Source organism: Rhinolophus ferrumequinum, chromosome 4 (assembly GCF_004115265.2).
Source record: "Rhinolophus ferrumequinum isolate MPI-CBG mRhiFer1 chromosome 4, mRhiFer1_v1.p, whole genome shotgun sequence".
NCBI classification, from domain to species: Eukaryota; Metazoa; Chordata; class Mammalia; order Chiroptera; family Rhinolophidae; genus Rhinolophus; species Rhinolophus ferrumequinum.
Window position 1 is genome coordinate 92,094,293 of NC_046287.1, and position 15,450 is coordinate 92,109,742.

A 15,450-nucleotide genomic window follows, 5' to 3' on the forward strand; every position below is an offset into this window, starting at 1 on the left:
TTCCCCGAAAATAAGACCTCTCTGGACAATCAGATCTAATGCATCTTTTGGAGTAAAAAATTAATATAAGACCTGGTCTTATTTTAATATAATATAATATAATATAATACCGGGTCTTATATTAATTTTTGCTCCAAAAGACACATTAGAGCTGATTGTCCAGCTAGGTCTTATTTTTGGGGAACAGAGTAGTATTTCTAGTCTTTATGCAATCAATGAAAATATGTGGAGTACTTTCTATGTACTAAGCCTAGTGCAGGGCAATAGTGATACAAAAGTAAAAGAGAAAGAGAGAGATAGGTAAAGAAAAAAATCCCTTGCCCTTATGAAGATTAAATTTTACTGGAGGAAATGGATAATAACCAATGAGATACGTTATATAATGTCAGAAAATGGTAATTAATATTACAAAATAGAAGCTCCAAACTTTTCATAACTTGTACAATTAAAAGAGTCATTGACTACCTTTTAGGTGCAAAAGTTGTAACAAAATTTTCCATGAAAACTGGCTAGAAAAAATCATATCCAAACCATAGCTGAATGGTTAAATATAGTATAAATTTAATTGTGAAAATTATAGTTCCAGCCAAAAGAAATAGCAGTTAAAGGCAACATTTTCTTTAGGTATTCTGACTTTGGGGAATTAATCTATTTGGAGATTTTTTTTAGGATGAAAACAGATTTTCTAAAATAAAAAAAAAAATTATGAATGATCATCTTGCTTAAATAACAGGGCATAAAAAGAATGCTTAAATATCAAATACATTTATCAAAACAGCATATTATTCATCAAGCCTGGTGAATTCTGAGTGCCTCATATCTAAGAGTGAGTTCTAACTGCTTTGCTAGACCCATGATTATAAATGTTATTCTCTAGATTATTGGGTTTGTGTGGAAAAAACACTGGACTTGAATACATGCCCAGGTCCTGGCACTAAGAGACTATTAAATTATGGGTGATCGCAACCTCTCAGGATTTTCAATGTCTTCATTAATAAAATGAACAATTTAGAGTGATGACTTCTTAAGTCCCACTGAGTCCTATTACTCAGTGGGGAGCTAGCACGATCCCCCCCTTTTTTTTAATCATTATCAGAGCAGATAAAATTGGTCTTTTGTATGGGGGAGGGGGAAGAGGGAAAGACAGCAGGGTAGGAATGCTTTAACCTTTTACAAAAAGTGTAGTATGGACAAAAAGGCATGGTCTGATTTGATTACTATATTAACGAGCCTTCTGTGTTATCTTACTCATTCCTGCTGGCTGGTAAAGAAGTGGTCCCTCAATGAAGCATCTAGATTTATAAGAACAAGACTGAACAAGTTATGGAGAAGAGTGTGGCTTATAAATGGGTCCCTCATCACGTTAATTTTATTGATGATAAATTGAAGCTCTGTGCAGGGGTTTCTCTCAAGTCTTCTTTTTTTTAAATTAGTTTCAGGTGTACAAAGCAACATAATAGTTAGACATTTACACCCCTCACAAAGTGATAGCCCCCCACCCCCCGATCTACTACCCCTCTGACATTGTTTATAACTGTTACAATATCCTTGACTATATTCCCTATGCTGTACTTTACATCTTGTGAATAAATATATATATACTTATTACATATTATATATTTATATACATATATATTATATATTATATATATATATATTTATATCTGGGGTACCAACAAAAGGTATACACATTTTATGAGATGTTATCTATGCTCAAGCAGTAGTTTGCCGAAATTAGAAGTGTCTGGACGCTGATGGGAACCACTTTGAGCACCTCTTGTAATTGCAGAAGTCAAATGTGACTTGTAGTCATCTTTTGTTATCAGTATATATTGAGTATTTCAATTTTAATACCGTTTTCCTTTCTTAAAATGTGTATACATTTTTTGACATCCTGTGTGTGTATATACTTATATATATATATATACTTAATTTACATATACATTTAATATATATACATTTACATATACTATACATATATATACATATATATGTGTATATATATGTGTGTATATATATATATATATATATTTGACATTTCTTAAATCTTCTTGAACCAACTTAGATCTTCAACCCATTTCACCCTCATTCTTACTAAATTACTTTCCTTCTATTTTCAGAGGATGTTTCCCAGACCTATGATACCATAACATATGAGAAATAATTACTTTTCCACCTCCCATTTTTTTTTATCCTGACCAAAAGAATTCTGTTTTATATATTTAGATCACAAAGTTTCACTTTGAGTAGAAAAGTTTTTTTCTCATCAGTCATCTCAAATCAATCCTTTTATCACCTTAAGAAGCATGGTTTTGCTTGGGAATTTCTGTTATTTTTATATACTTTTGTGTGTTTCAGCAATAAGAACTTATTCAGCATTACAGATCCAAACTTCTTGTGTTTAGTACAGTGGCAGAATAATGTTTCTGTGTTATTTTCAATATCTTTTCTGTTGAAGTTCAACATCTTTTTCAGTATTTCGACTGAAGTCTATTGAGTTATATGTATTTAGAAACTACCTATAGTGGCTTATATCATTCCATGGCGGTGTCATTGATACGTTGTAACTCATCTCCTGCAAAGCTTTTTGAATTATTTTTCCTTCCAGTTCTCTTGTATTGAAGGTTATTGACCCTTCTTTTCTCCCATCAAACAGCCTCAAGAGATCTTCTTGCCGGTATTTGCTGTCAAGGTGAACTTGAGCATATAAGCAAAAAAACCTAAAAGCCTCATACGGGGATCAAACTTAAGATTTTTGTCACCTTGAGATACAGTTCTAACCAGCAGAAAAACTAATCACAGATAAATCGGTCAGAACCTCCTCATAGATAAGTAGATACTAGACAGATAAACACCAATATACCTCTCAAACTGTCAAATTACCCATTTAGTCTGGAGTAAAAAGTAAAACAACAGTTTTATCAAGCATGCATATGGACCTGATAACAGAGCTATATTTTTTTAAATTTCTAGAGAAAAAATGTCATTAGAAAGACTGAATGATGGATTAAAAGGAGCCTGGGGCCAGATTAGAGACCTGGCTACTTCTATGTTCTGCTGGGCCATGACCCTGAGGCTCTTAATTTATTCAGGGTTTGATATTTAACATATAATACTAGGGATACAAAATGAATATTCATATGAAAAATTCCTTTTTGCATAAAATTTACATGCAAACTAAATATAACACGTATATCTATAATGTATATTATAAGAATTCATCTAAATTATAGTAGCAATTTCATGTCAAAATTGTTTCTGGAGATAATAAGGTGTAAAATATTATGACGTAAATCTTTAGGGGTGCTAATTTTTAAGGCCTTCCCCAAAACTAGTTTTTATTTTTCCACAGAATTCATTATAACTCAATTATAATAATCAATTTTGTGTCATAGCTTATTTCCTCACAAAAAATGTGTACATATATAACGAAATATGCAGATGTGGCCATATGTTATCAGCTTAGCATAAATTATGAAACTGATAACACTATATAAAAGAAGTAGAATATTAATGAAGCCTATTAATAAAAGAGGAAGTACTTTGCAATGAGAAAAGAAAATGGTTGCTGAAGTGACTCGATATTTTTTGTATGCCTGGAATATACCACAATTATTTAGTATATAAATCTATGCACACTGAGCATGATGGTGAGAAGGGTGAACTGAGGAAAAGATGTATCATAGGAAGACATTTAAGCTCTGTTAAAAATAATCTTCTAATGAATTCCTGGGCATAAACTAAGAATTGCTCATATCCGAATTATACATCTTGCTTATAACTCATACTTATTTAACAATTTTTCACTAACAAAATTTGCCTCTGATTTCCATGCTTTATTTATAGTTATATCTTTTAAAGAGTTGATATTAACAAATCTTAAATTTTCAACAAAGCCTGCCAAATTGAAAATGTAAAATGAAAAATTGCGATCACATTCTTATCTAGATAAAGCCTCATAGAGACAAACAATCCTATATGTATTCTCCCTTTTTTGTAACCATTTATTCTTCTTCTATCTAATAGGCATTAAGATCATATGACTTCAGGTACTCACACTTTCAGCCTCACCCCTGAATTACCTATATTGTCAAATAGACCCCAAAAGATATTCTTGCAATTATAAGAAACAAGTCTATAGTTTTCCCCCACTCTCATCCTTGGCTAGGTGCTCTAACCACCTCAGCAAACTAGCTGCAAAAACATTTAGATACTCAAATATAATTGCAGAACATCCATTTATTAATTTAAAGGGATATTTTAATTTTCAAGAAAAAATCAGATAGCAATTGCAGTATGACATATATACCTCATGCAGTTAGTGTAACTGCAGAGCTAGAACCTTCATCTTCTATAAATACTGCCCCAGAAATGGGAGAAGTAAAATTCAAGGAGCAAAAACTCAGGAGCCCAGGAACTCAAGTCTCCAACACAAATTTATTTACTATTTTCTCCACCTCTTTGCCAACTTTAATCTTTACCCAGGTCAAATAGGAATGGACCATGTTTATGATTCATTGAAGATGCAACACTCTTTAAGATGCACACTTGATGTAATTTACTATTGAATATCATGTTTGCTAATATACCAAATTTACCACTACCATCACATCACCACTACTTCCATCACCACCTCCACCAACACCCATCTCCAATCTGAAACACATGTATCATACGTAACTCCCTAATACTGAAAGAAGCAATCTATTCCAAAAAAGAAATAATACAATCCTTTGATATGATCTTTAGATGTTTCTTTTTTGGCTTCTATGATCACTTACTAAACCTCAAGTTAAATTTCCTTGATTCCGAGAATATCATTAATTTTTAAAATTTCATTGGTGTGTGTATGTGTAGGGGCATCTTCAGGAAAATGTAAAAAGATGAATATATTTTCTTGGTACATAATTGATTTTAAAATAATAGGAGGTTTGCATTAAGTGAAAAATTGGAATTCTCATAGTGCAAACATTAATATTCATTCATTCAAAATATGTATATTAAGCAACTACTATCACTCATTGAAAAGATGACTTGAGCAAAGATTTGGAGGAATATTTATTCATTGTTCCCCCATCTATATAAGCATTCTATGTCTCAGTTTTCATGGAAATTTTTAAAGGGAAATCTTATAAAAAGAATGCTACTGCATTTATAAAAATTTACTTGATTTTTAAATTAATATATTTAGGTCATAAGCTATCAGGTGACCAGAACTGTAAAGTTTTACATTCTACATCTTAACTGAAAGCCAACATGGTAACCTTCTTGGCACATTTTGAAAATACATATTTTCTTTATTGTATATTCTTTTTTTTCTCTAAATTTTAATGTGATGATGACAAAACCATAGTAATTTAAGGTTTTAGATATCTTCAATCTAAACATCTTTATTCACTGTCCCTTAAATCAGTGTTTCTTGAAGTGTGATCTGCTGAATAAAATCATAATCATTGTGGATTTTCATGAAAAAATTAGATTTTGAATTTTCTCCTAAATTCAAAATTCCTAAATTCCAGAATCTTTAAACAGTAGATTGATATACAATTCTGGAGCCAAATTTCATATTTACGTAATAGCTTTATTATGGAGTCTTGACATGAAATGGTTTGACTTCTTCCGATCACTTTCCCCAACAGCCCGATACCAAATATCATTTCCCTATCTCTTAATGATACGTCTAGTGATATTGATTCCTGAAATTTTGAGTTATTAAAAAGTAGTCCCAGGTCAGTTAAAACTTGAATCTTATAATCAGTTTAAAGCTCTCCTCTTTCTGAAAACAAGCCCGAATGATAGCTTGAAGAACTTGGAATTACCCATCTTTCGCTCATACTTCAACCCAACACTAGAATGGAAGGAGAGACACAGACTCTTTATGTTTTCCCCATTGCTGGGCTTCTGGGAAGAGGGATGACATGAAATTAAACATCTATATTACTTCCTGGGACCCAGGTCACAGCTCTTTCCTTGTTGGTTGTCTACATCTCTGGCTAATACTGAGTAACCTATATGATAGGGCTTGACATGCTGACTCTCCTGACGGATGCATGGGTTCTTTAGTGGGCCCTGTATGCCTCCAAACTGCACAGTTCTCTGAATCAGAGATTAAGCTCTGCCTGACATCTTCTAGTCCCTCAACTCTTTGTGATCAGCACTTGGCCCCTTTTGGGATCCTGTACTTTAGCCAAAGCAAAAAGGCAAGATGGCTCAAACCCAGCTTCTTCCTGTGATAAACACTCACTCCCCAAGAACATCACAAACCTTGTCACATCACACGGGAGGAGCTTAGGCTGCTCTCAGCTGCCAGCTGCCCTACTGCCAAGCCCTACTGTTTTTCTATTTTCCATTATGAAGTACACCCAAGGAGAGGTGTGCAAGACAATCGCCTGAGCAAGACAATTAGCCCCAGCAGGTATTGAAATGCCAGTTTCTCCTTGTAGAAATCTCCAGTTTTTAGGAGGGATTTTCCTGGAGTCTCTCTCACTCAAGGAAGTGTAGTAATCAGCCTCACCTATCCTGCTGGCATTTCCTTTTAGCACAAAAACTATACTTCCCTGACCTCAAGACACTCTTGTCACATCTTGTGAGTCTTCTCTCTGTATAAACCATAGGTTTGGAGTGGCAGGTGGTTGGTTACAGATCTGGTCCTGATGCCTCTTAGTAAGCCCTAGAGGAAAGATGTGGCTAAGCTCTCTTCAGAAGTCGATAATGGGGCTCTTATCTCACTCTTTGTTTGGGTTTTAAGTATCAAACTTAGAAAATAGGAACTGCCCCTTACCTTAGTGCCTCTTCAGGGTCCAGCATTAATGTGAGTCTTTACTGAGACTACATTTAGATTCCTCTTTGGACAGAAGCAGAATTTTAACTAGTTTTTGTTCCCTGATTTTTTGGGGGGAAAGAAGAAAGAAAGGAAACCTTCAGCAGGGAGGAATTCTTATTGTTCTCTTTATCTTCACTAATTTGATGCCACAGCATGGAACTCAGTGTTCTATTAAGGTCAGCTAGCTTTGGGGCTGCCATAACAGGCCCTTGGAGATGGCTGTCGTGCAAAGGTGACTTGCTCTTTGTTTGGGATTATTTACTCTTTGTGTAAGTGCTGACAGAAAGAAAGGACAAGAGATCTGTTTGCAGTATTACACATTTCTCATGTGAAACTGGGGCTGTGAAATGTGGCATCTCCCGCCTGCCTACTTCATCTAATCCTCACAGCCAGCTTCACATGATAAGATGTAATGGAACACTCAAATAGCCCTGATGAAAACTGTTATGGGAAAGTTAGAAAAAAAATACAGTAAAAACTTCCAGGCATCCACATATATTTTTAAAAGAAAGTTCTCTGACTCATTTGCACTGTGATCTTCCTTTTGTTGGTCCCCACAGTCTTGACATCAATGCTTGTAATTAGACGACTCTGAGAAATCATATGTCATCCGTTTATAAACAGCAGAGAGTAAGTTGAAATGTTCCCATTGTGGGAACAGGACAAACATTTTGTGACAGAAGTTCCCTCAAGCTTTGTTGTCTTCAGACTTTTTAGTTACCATGAATAGCTTACTATCTGGATGCGTTTTTCAGTCAGTTAATAGCACCCTCTAGTTTTTCTAAAGGCTTGTTTTCTTCAAAAACTTCAGTAAATGTTGCCAGAATAAAGAAACTTGGTATTTCGCTAATGTGCTTATAAAAACTAGAGATCAATAGTCCTCAAACACATGTGGTAACTAGAGCAATAAGATAATCCAATGTGGTGCTTTAAAAACAAAAGAGCTCAAACTCCATTAGCCAATGAGCACTAATTCACAGTCTTATTTACAGCTCAAGTTATAAAAAAATGATGGTGCAAGGTCTCAGTTTGATCAGGATCTCTGTTTTTCACAGAGAAGTGTGCCTTACAGAGGTCAGAAGTAAAATTATTTTGTGTGGTCAGGAAAGTCAGATTTAAAATCTCTTCGAACTCCAAAAGAACTGTACTATATCTAGATTGTGAGATTTTGTTGTTAACTCATCTCAGGAAACCTTAAAGGTCATCTAGTCCAAACTTCGAACAGACGTGTCATCTCCTTGAACTCATCTAAGAAGAACAGAGTCTGCTCAGATATTAAGGAGCTGTAGGCTAAAATTTTGCCTTATAATAAACTTCCTCCTTGCTTCCCAATGGTCCTCATTTTGGCCTCTGAAGCAATTAGCCCTAATGTCTTTATTCCTCTACATAATCACCCTGAAAATATTTGAAGTTACTTATTTTGGTTACTGTTAATAATCATGTTTGGCTTTCCGGTTTGGTAGAAGAAGGAAGAGAGACAACACAATTTATCTATAAAGGGAAATAAAATATAAACACTCTGGTTGGTTAGTAAGTATTGAAAATATATTCATTTTATGATACATACAAATTTGAAAACAACACAATCACAAATTCATAGAGTTGGAATAACCTGTAGAGATTAGACAGCCCAGGTTTCCATTTTCTCCTGGAATTTCTCTGGAGTATGACTGATGGAAGACATTCCAGGTTCTGGATTGGAATCCCCATTCCACAGGGCGATCCATTCCAGTTCTGGAAGAGCTTGGATTGCCTTTCTTACATTGGGCAAGAAGGTTCCTTTCTGTGATTTTCATATCAAAAATCCAGCTTCTGCTTTCTGAGGCCGATCAAAGCACATCTGTGTCCTCAGGTACAGGGTAGTTTTTCATCTTTCATGGCAGCTATTATAATAACTGATTTTAGTAAAATTTTGATAATCCAAACAGGAAGAAGCAATGTCTGGCTATTTATACCATTGGAGTAGAATGATAGTTCCTGTATGATACTATACATAGAATTTTGTGTGTAGTTCAACCTCGCTTTCTTTGAAGTAAGATAACTGAAACCGAGAAAGATGAGACTACTGGCTAAGATCACAAAGCTGATGACGAGCTGAACTAAGGCTGGCACCTCATTCACCTGACATTGTCCAGTTCCTATCACTGTGCCTTCTGATGAAAGTTAATTTGAAATGCAGGCAGTCAAAGATTGCATGAGCAAGTCTTCTAATCTCTGGGAACTGGCAAAGTTTCAAGCAAAACAGCACAAATAAGCTACATTGTGAAATCTCAAGAATCAGAAAATGCTGTTTAAGAGCGCTGCTTTAAGGAGATTGAGATCCAGTCCTGGTTTCTCCATTACCTTGTAGCATAATATTGGTCACACTGCTTCTTTGGGCTTTAAATTTTGTTGTTGTTATTGTTTTTGTGTTTTATGTACGTTGTGTTTGCATGCTGGACTCTACGACTGTACCCAGGCTCAGTAGGTAAAAGTACCACGGAAGTGGGAGAGGGGAGTGTTTCTATCTGTACTGAGCATTTGTCCTCATTGGATAAAACAAATTCTAGAGTTTCCACAAGCTCTAAAATACAGTGCATCCATCATATTTTATTCAGTTCTGATATATTCCTATCTTCAAAATACAGGAAGAAATATATGCCCCAATTATGTCGCAGTCTTATCCAAGCTCTCAAGGGAGATTTATTTATGAAAGGAACCTCAAAAGGGAAGCTAGGACGTAAACACCAAATCCAGAATAAAGCAGTGGTCTACAGCAGCCTTTAAAATGCACACTATGATTGATTCAACTGAAATCAGTCTTAAATTAAATGTAACTTAAAATTAAACATAAAACTTTATTGAGAACATTAAATAGTCACTGCTAGTTTTCACTAATTAATGAGAGATCATCATGTCTAAAACACTTTTCCAAAGTTTGATTGTGAAAATTTTCAAAACTACAGAAAATGTGAAAGAAATGTATAGCAATGCATATATTACCTGTCACCAGTATATCACCATTAGTATTTTCTTTATTTTTAATCTATCCCTATTTCCATTCATCTATCTACATCAATCTCTCGTAATTTTTTTGCTATCTTCAAATTAAGCTGTAGCACTACTTTATTTTATAGTAGTTTTAGAATATAGAGATCTAAAATGTTGATAAACAGAGTCATGCATGTATCACCACAATCAAGATACAGGACAGGGGTTGGCAAACTATGGCACAGAGGCCAAATCTGGCCCTTTCACTGTTTTTCTAAATAAATTCATTGTAACACACCACACCCAATAATTAATTGCAAACCCTAAATTATTTATTCCCTGACCCTTTACAGAATATGTATGATGGTAGTTGTAGATCTTTATAGATCTTTATCAAATCAAGAAATTTCCCTGCTATTCATGTTTTGCTGAAAATTTTTAACATGAATGCATATTAAATTTTGTCAAAAGCATTTACTGAATCTATTGAGAAGATCTTCTCTTTTCAATACTCTGCTGATGATATAAATTACATTGATTGATCCTTAAATGTTAAAACAATCTTTCATTCCTGGGAAAACCAGCACTTGGACATGATTTTATCATCAATTTTATATATTACTGTATTTAATTTACTAATATTTGTTGAGGATTTTTAGTGCATGTTCATAAGGGTTATGAGTGTGTACTGCAGTTTTCTTTGTGTTATTTTTGTCTGAAGTTTGTCAGAATAATACTTGCCTCTTAAATGTTTCTTCCTCTTGAATATTTGTGTTTGATTCACACTGGTATTACTTCTTCCTTAAATGTATGGTAGAATTCACCATGAAACAACTGAACCTGAAATTGTCTTTGTAAGAAGATTTTTAACTACGAATTAACTTTCTTTAATAAGCATAGGACATTTCAGGTTATTCTGGGTCCTCTGGAGTCAGTTTAGAAGTTTGTATCTTTCAGGGAAAATGTCCAATTCATTCCAGATGTGAAATTTACGGGTATCAAGTTGCTCTTTTTATTCACTTGTTATCTTTATAATATCTGTATGTCTGTATTGATGGCCCTTCTTTCATTTTTTTTTTTTTTGATATTGATCATATATATCTTCTCAATTTTCTCTTGACCATCATTCTGGCTAGAGTTGTATCTATTTTGACTATTTCAAACTTCTAGATTCTGTTTTCATTGATTTTTCCCCTCAAGTTTTATGTTTTAAAGTTCATTGATTTCTGCTCTTATCTTTTTTATTTTCTTTTTTCTGCTGGTTTTGGGTTCAATTTGCTCTTCTTTCCATAGTGTCATGTTTGAAGCTGAGATCTCTTATTTGTGATCTTTATTCTTTTCTATCTAGTAAAGCACTTAGACCTACAAAGTCCACTCTTAGCTGCAGCACAGATTTATACCTATAAAGTCCACTCTTAGTTGCATCGCAGATTTATTTATTTTTTGGTTGTACTTTCAATCAATTCAAAATATTTTCTAATTATTCTGTAATTTGCCCTCCGACCAAGAGTTGTTAGAAGTTTATTGTTTAATTGCAAAATATGTAGGGATTTTCTAGATACATTTCATCATTGATTTGCTGTTTATGTTATCATATAGCACACTTTGTATGATTTCAACTGGTATAAGTATTCAAGGTTTGTTTTATAGCCCATAATATGGTCTATCTCAGTAAATGTTCCACATGCACTCGGAAAAGAAAATGTTGTCAGGTTGTTGATAGTGTTATTCAGGACTTCTATGTCATTACTAAATTTTGGCCTACTGGTTCTGTTGGTTATAGAGAGGAATGCTAAATTTAGTCTCTCGCTATAATTGTACCTTTATTTTTTATTTTAGTTCTAATAATTATGGCATCTTGCATTATATACGGTTATTTTGTTAGTTGTATCCATATTTAGGATTGTTCTGTCGTCTCTCTGAATTGACCTTTTTATCCTCATGTTATATCTCTTTACATACCTAATAACGTTTCTTCTTCTGAAATATATCTACTCTTATATTAATGTGGCCATTTGAGCTTTCTTTTCATTGGTATTTCATGGTGTCTTTATTATTCCTTTATTTTTAACCTATTGATGAATTATGATATAGGTGGGTTTTTTGTATTTTTATCTTATATAGCCATCTGCCTTATAATTATTATGTTTAGACCATACATTTCATTCAATGTAATTATAGATAAGGGTGGATTTAAAAATCCATGCCATTACTATTGTTTATCCTATTTGCTCCATCTGTTCTTTGTTGCATTTTTCCATTTTATTTTCTGCCTGTTCATGGATTGAGTATTCTTTTGTAGCTCCACATTTATTTACATTTCTGGTTCTTTATTTAAACATTTAAAAATATTTTAAGGGAATTCCCTAGGATTTACAATATGGAATTTTAATTTGTCACAGTCTAACCTCAAATAATATTTTGTCTTACATGTAGTATAAGAAGAACCTCATGATAGTATGTTTCAAATTCCTCTCTCTCATCTTCTGTGCTAATGTCAGATATTTTACTTTTACATATGTCACATGTTATAAACTACAGTAAATTGCTATTATTTTTGCATTAGGCCCTCAATGGTATGTTAGAGCAATTCAAAAAATTTTTAAAGATATATTTTACATTTATTTTTATTTTAGCCATTTTAGATATAGATTTTCGTTTCTTTTTATTAACCTAAGTTTGTATTTAGTATCATACACCTTTTGCTTAAAAAAAATATCCCTTTAGCATTTCTTGTAGCATGGGTCTTAGGACAATAAATTTTCTGAGTTTTTGATTGTCTAAAAAATGTCTTTTGTTCACCTTCATTTATTTGAACTATTTGTTCTATGTGTAGAATTCTGGAATGACTTTTTTTTCCCTTTTAACACTTTAATGATGTCACTCTGTCTTGCATAATTTCAGATAAGTTTGGTATCAGTCTTATATTATTCCTTTATGTGCAATGTGTCTTTTATTTTCATGCCACCCCCAACTCAATGCTGTCAATGCTTTATCTTTGTAAAAACAGTGTGAACAAGAAGTATCGTGTGTGTGTGTGTGTGTGTGTGTGTGTGTGTGTGTGTTGTAAGGGTGATTCCGCCTGTGCAGAAGACTAGACAGATGTACATAGCATTTATGTGTGAAAATAGAGATTCCTCTTCTGCTAGAACATTAGTGGAGGAATTGAGGCAATATTATCAGTAGCTGAGCTGGGTTTGGGTTTCGTTGTTGTTACAGTCGGCTTCAGCACACCATATACTTCTTAGGGTGATATATGGACTGCATGTCTCTGTCTCTGCCATATTCATATGTTGAAATCCTAACCCCCAATGTGATGGTATTTGGAGGTGGGCCTTTGGCAGACAGTTAGGTCATGAGAGTGGATTGTACATGAATAAGATTAGTGCCCTTATAAAAAGAGGTCAGAGAGCTAGCTTACTCTCTTTCTGCTCTGTGAAGAAACAAAGAGAAGTCAGCAGTGTGCAACTTGGAAGAGGGCTCTCATCAAAACCTGACCATGCTGATATCCTGGTCTTAGATTTGCAGACTCCAGAACTATGAGAAATGCATTTCTGCTTTTTACAAGACACCCAGTCTGTGATGCTTTGGTATGGCAACCTAAAATGACTAAGACAGGTGGGGAAGAGGGTTCCATAGCTTTTGGCTTCTCTGTGCACCCGTGCCTCAGAGGGTGTTCTCTATGCTCTTACCACTCCTCTAGTAATTGTCAGCTTCGGCTTGTCACCTGTTGTCTGTCAGCCTGGTGATGAGGAGCAGAAGAGTCTCTGTTGTCCTAGTCAAGGGTCCGATTTATCAGCTCATGTCTGGGAATGGGGATGGAGGTCTCAGTGATCCATGCCAGCCTTCTTGTGGCAGTGAAACTTTTCAGGTCATGTGCAAAAGAGAGTTAGTTTCCTAACCTTCCCCCAGTGGTAGGAAATCTCTAACGATATTGGTATTAACCCTAGGCCCAGGACTGTTTCCTGCTTTTCCCATAGTGCTAAAGTGTTTTACTCCTTAGGGGACAGGAACCTGGGTAGGGCTTTGTGCTCTTCCCCCAGAATCAGTGGGGTCTGTGGAAAAGAGCATGCATGTGGGTGCAAACTCTCCTTGTGTCTGTGTCCCAGGGGTTCTATTCTCTCCTGCTAGCTCACACTCAGTGTGTTTAAAAAGTTTGTCTGAAATCTTACTCCCTTGTATGATGCCAGTGATCTGCCACAGGTGACCTAATACTCAGATCGTGGCTCGTACTGGAGAACCTGCTTTTCTTTGAAGTATAGGCTCCTTGGTTTTTCATCTCTGATGGGTTTCTGAAAAGTTATGGTTTCATAGTTAATCTGACTTTTTCTTGCTTTTCGTGTCAGACAGATGTGAAACTCTCTGCTACACATTGAATTTCCAGACTATCATTTTCTTAAAAGAGTCTTATTTTTAGCTAGTATTAATGTAGCTGTTAAATCATATTTATCCTTTTAATATTTCCTGATTCTGGATACTTTGATATCTTTGTCTCATCGTTAGGCTCTAAAACAGATTTATAGCATTTTAGTAAGAATATGGAAATAGAATAATGATATACAATGATATTTTATAAGTACTTTCTAGAATTTGAAAATAAAACATTTCCTATTAAATTATGACCATAATAAAGTAAAGGGATATTTATTTTCTCTGGATGTAGCTTTAAAGCTATTGCTAGATAAAAGGTCTTTTGAGGAAGTACCATGAATGTTATAACTTCGTTTTGTCCAGGCCTGAAATCAGATTTCTGAAGGTGCTAATTGCTTCCAAATACACAACAAAATACCCTGTTTAATGGTATTTACATACCATTAGTTACATTCACTAGATACACTGTTTTTGACTTGGGATGAAAAACATCTTAAAGTATTTGTTTACAAGTATATGCTATGTTATTTTCCATGAGAAAAATATAGCGGAATTACTGTTTGATTTCAAAATCGCACATTCGTATGAATTTTCAAATACTATGTAAAAGAAAGTGAAGCTGCTCTAACAACATTCTCTACAATTAGCTGAGTGTCCTGAAATTCTACAATCTGGCTGGGACTCAATATTATTACCTATAAAAATAAAAGTTGCATCTAGTATGGTCTCTTGCAGCTCCAAGATTCTATAATTCTTAAATTGTGAATCTGTTTTTAGTAATGTGATTGAACATTACACTTACAATAAATCTTTCTATAATTGCAGGTTTTATATGGGGAGAAATAAAACAAATGTGGGATGGTGGACTTCAGGATTACATCCACGATTGGTGGAATCTAATGGATTTTGTGATGAACTCCTTATATTTGGCAACAATCTCTTTGAAAATTGTGGCGTTTGTAAAGGTAACTATTGTTGATGTTGTTGGTAAAGCATAAATTCTGATAAATATTGATGTATTTTCAATTGCTATCAATTTTATTAACATTGTTACTTAGTGTTATTTATCTATATGTGATATTTGTCAGTTCATGACCTTATTGATAGATATAAAATACGTAGATAATACACAATTTATAGTCATAATAATACAAATTTAATAAACAATTAGAAGTTACCACTCAATTTTCTTGCATCTAAATTGAATGATGCCTCAAAATTATTCATAATAGCTGCTCTTGTTTCTATTCCTTTCAATTTCTAATGAAATTCTACCTCAAACACTG

At 34.1% G+C, this 15,450-nt stretch overlaps 1 protein-coding gene across 1 annotated transcript in view; it reads left to right on the top strand.

Moving 5' to 3' along the window:
* Window positions 1-15,450, top strand: part of TRPC4 (transient receptor potential cation channel subfamily C member 4) — a 212,872-nt gene that overhangs the window by 155,056 nt on the left and 42,366 nt on the right. The window contains exon 5 of the mRNA XM_033103825.1: window positions 14,990-15,129. Coding sequence (XP_032959716.1) covers window positions 14,990-15,129 — 140 coding nt within the window. The remainder of the gene's footprint in view (window positions 1-14,989; window positions 15,130-15,450) is intronic.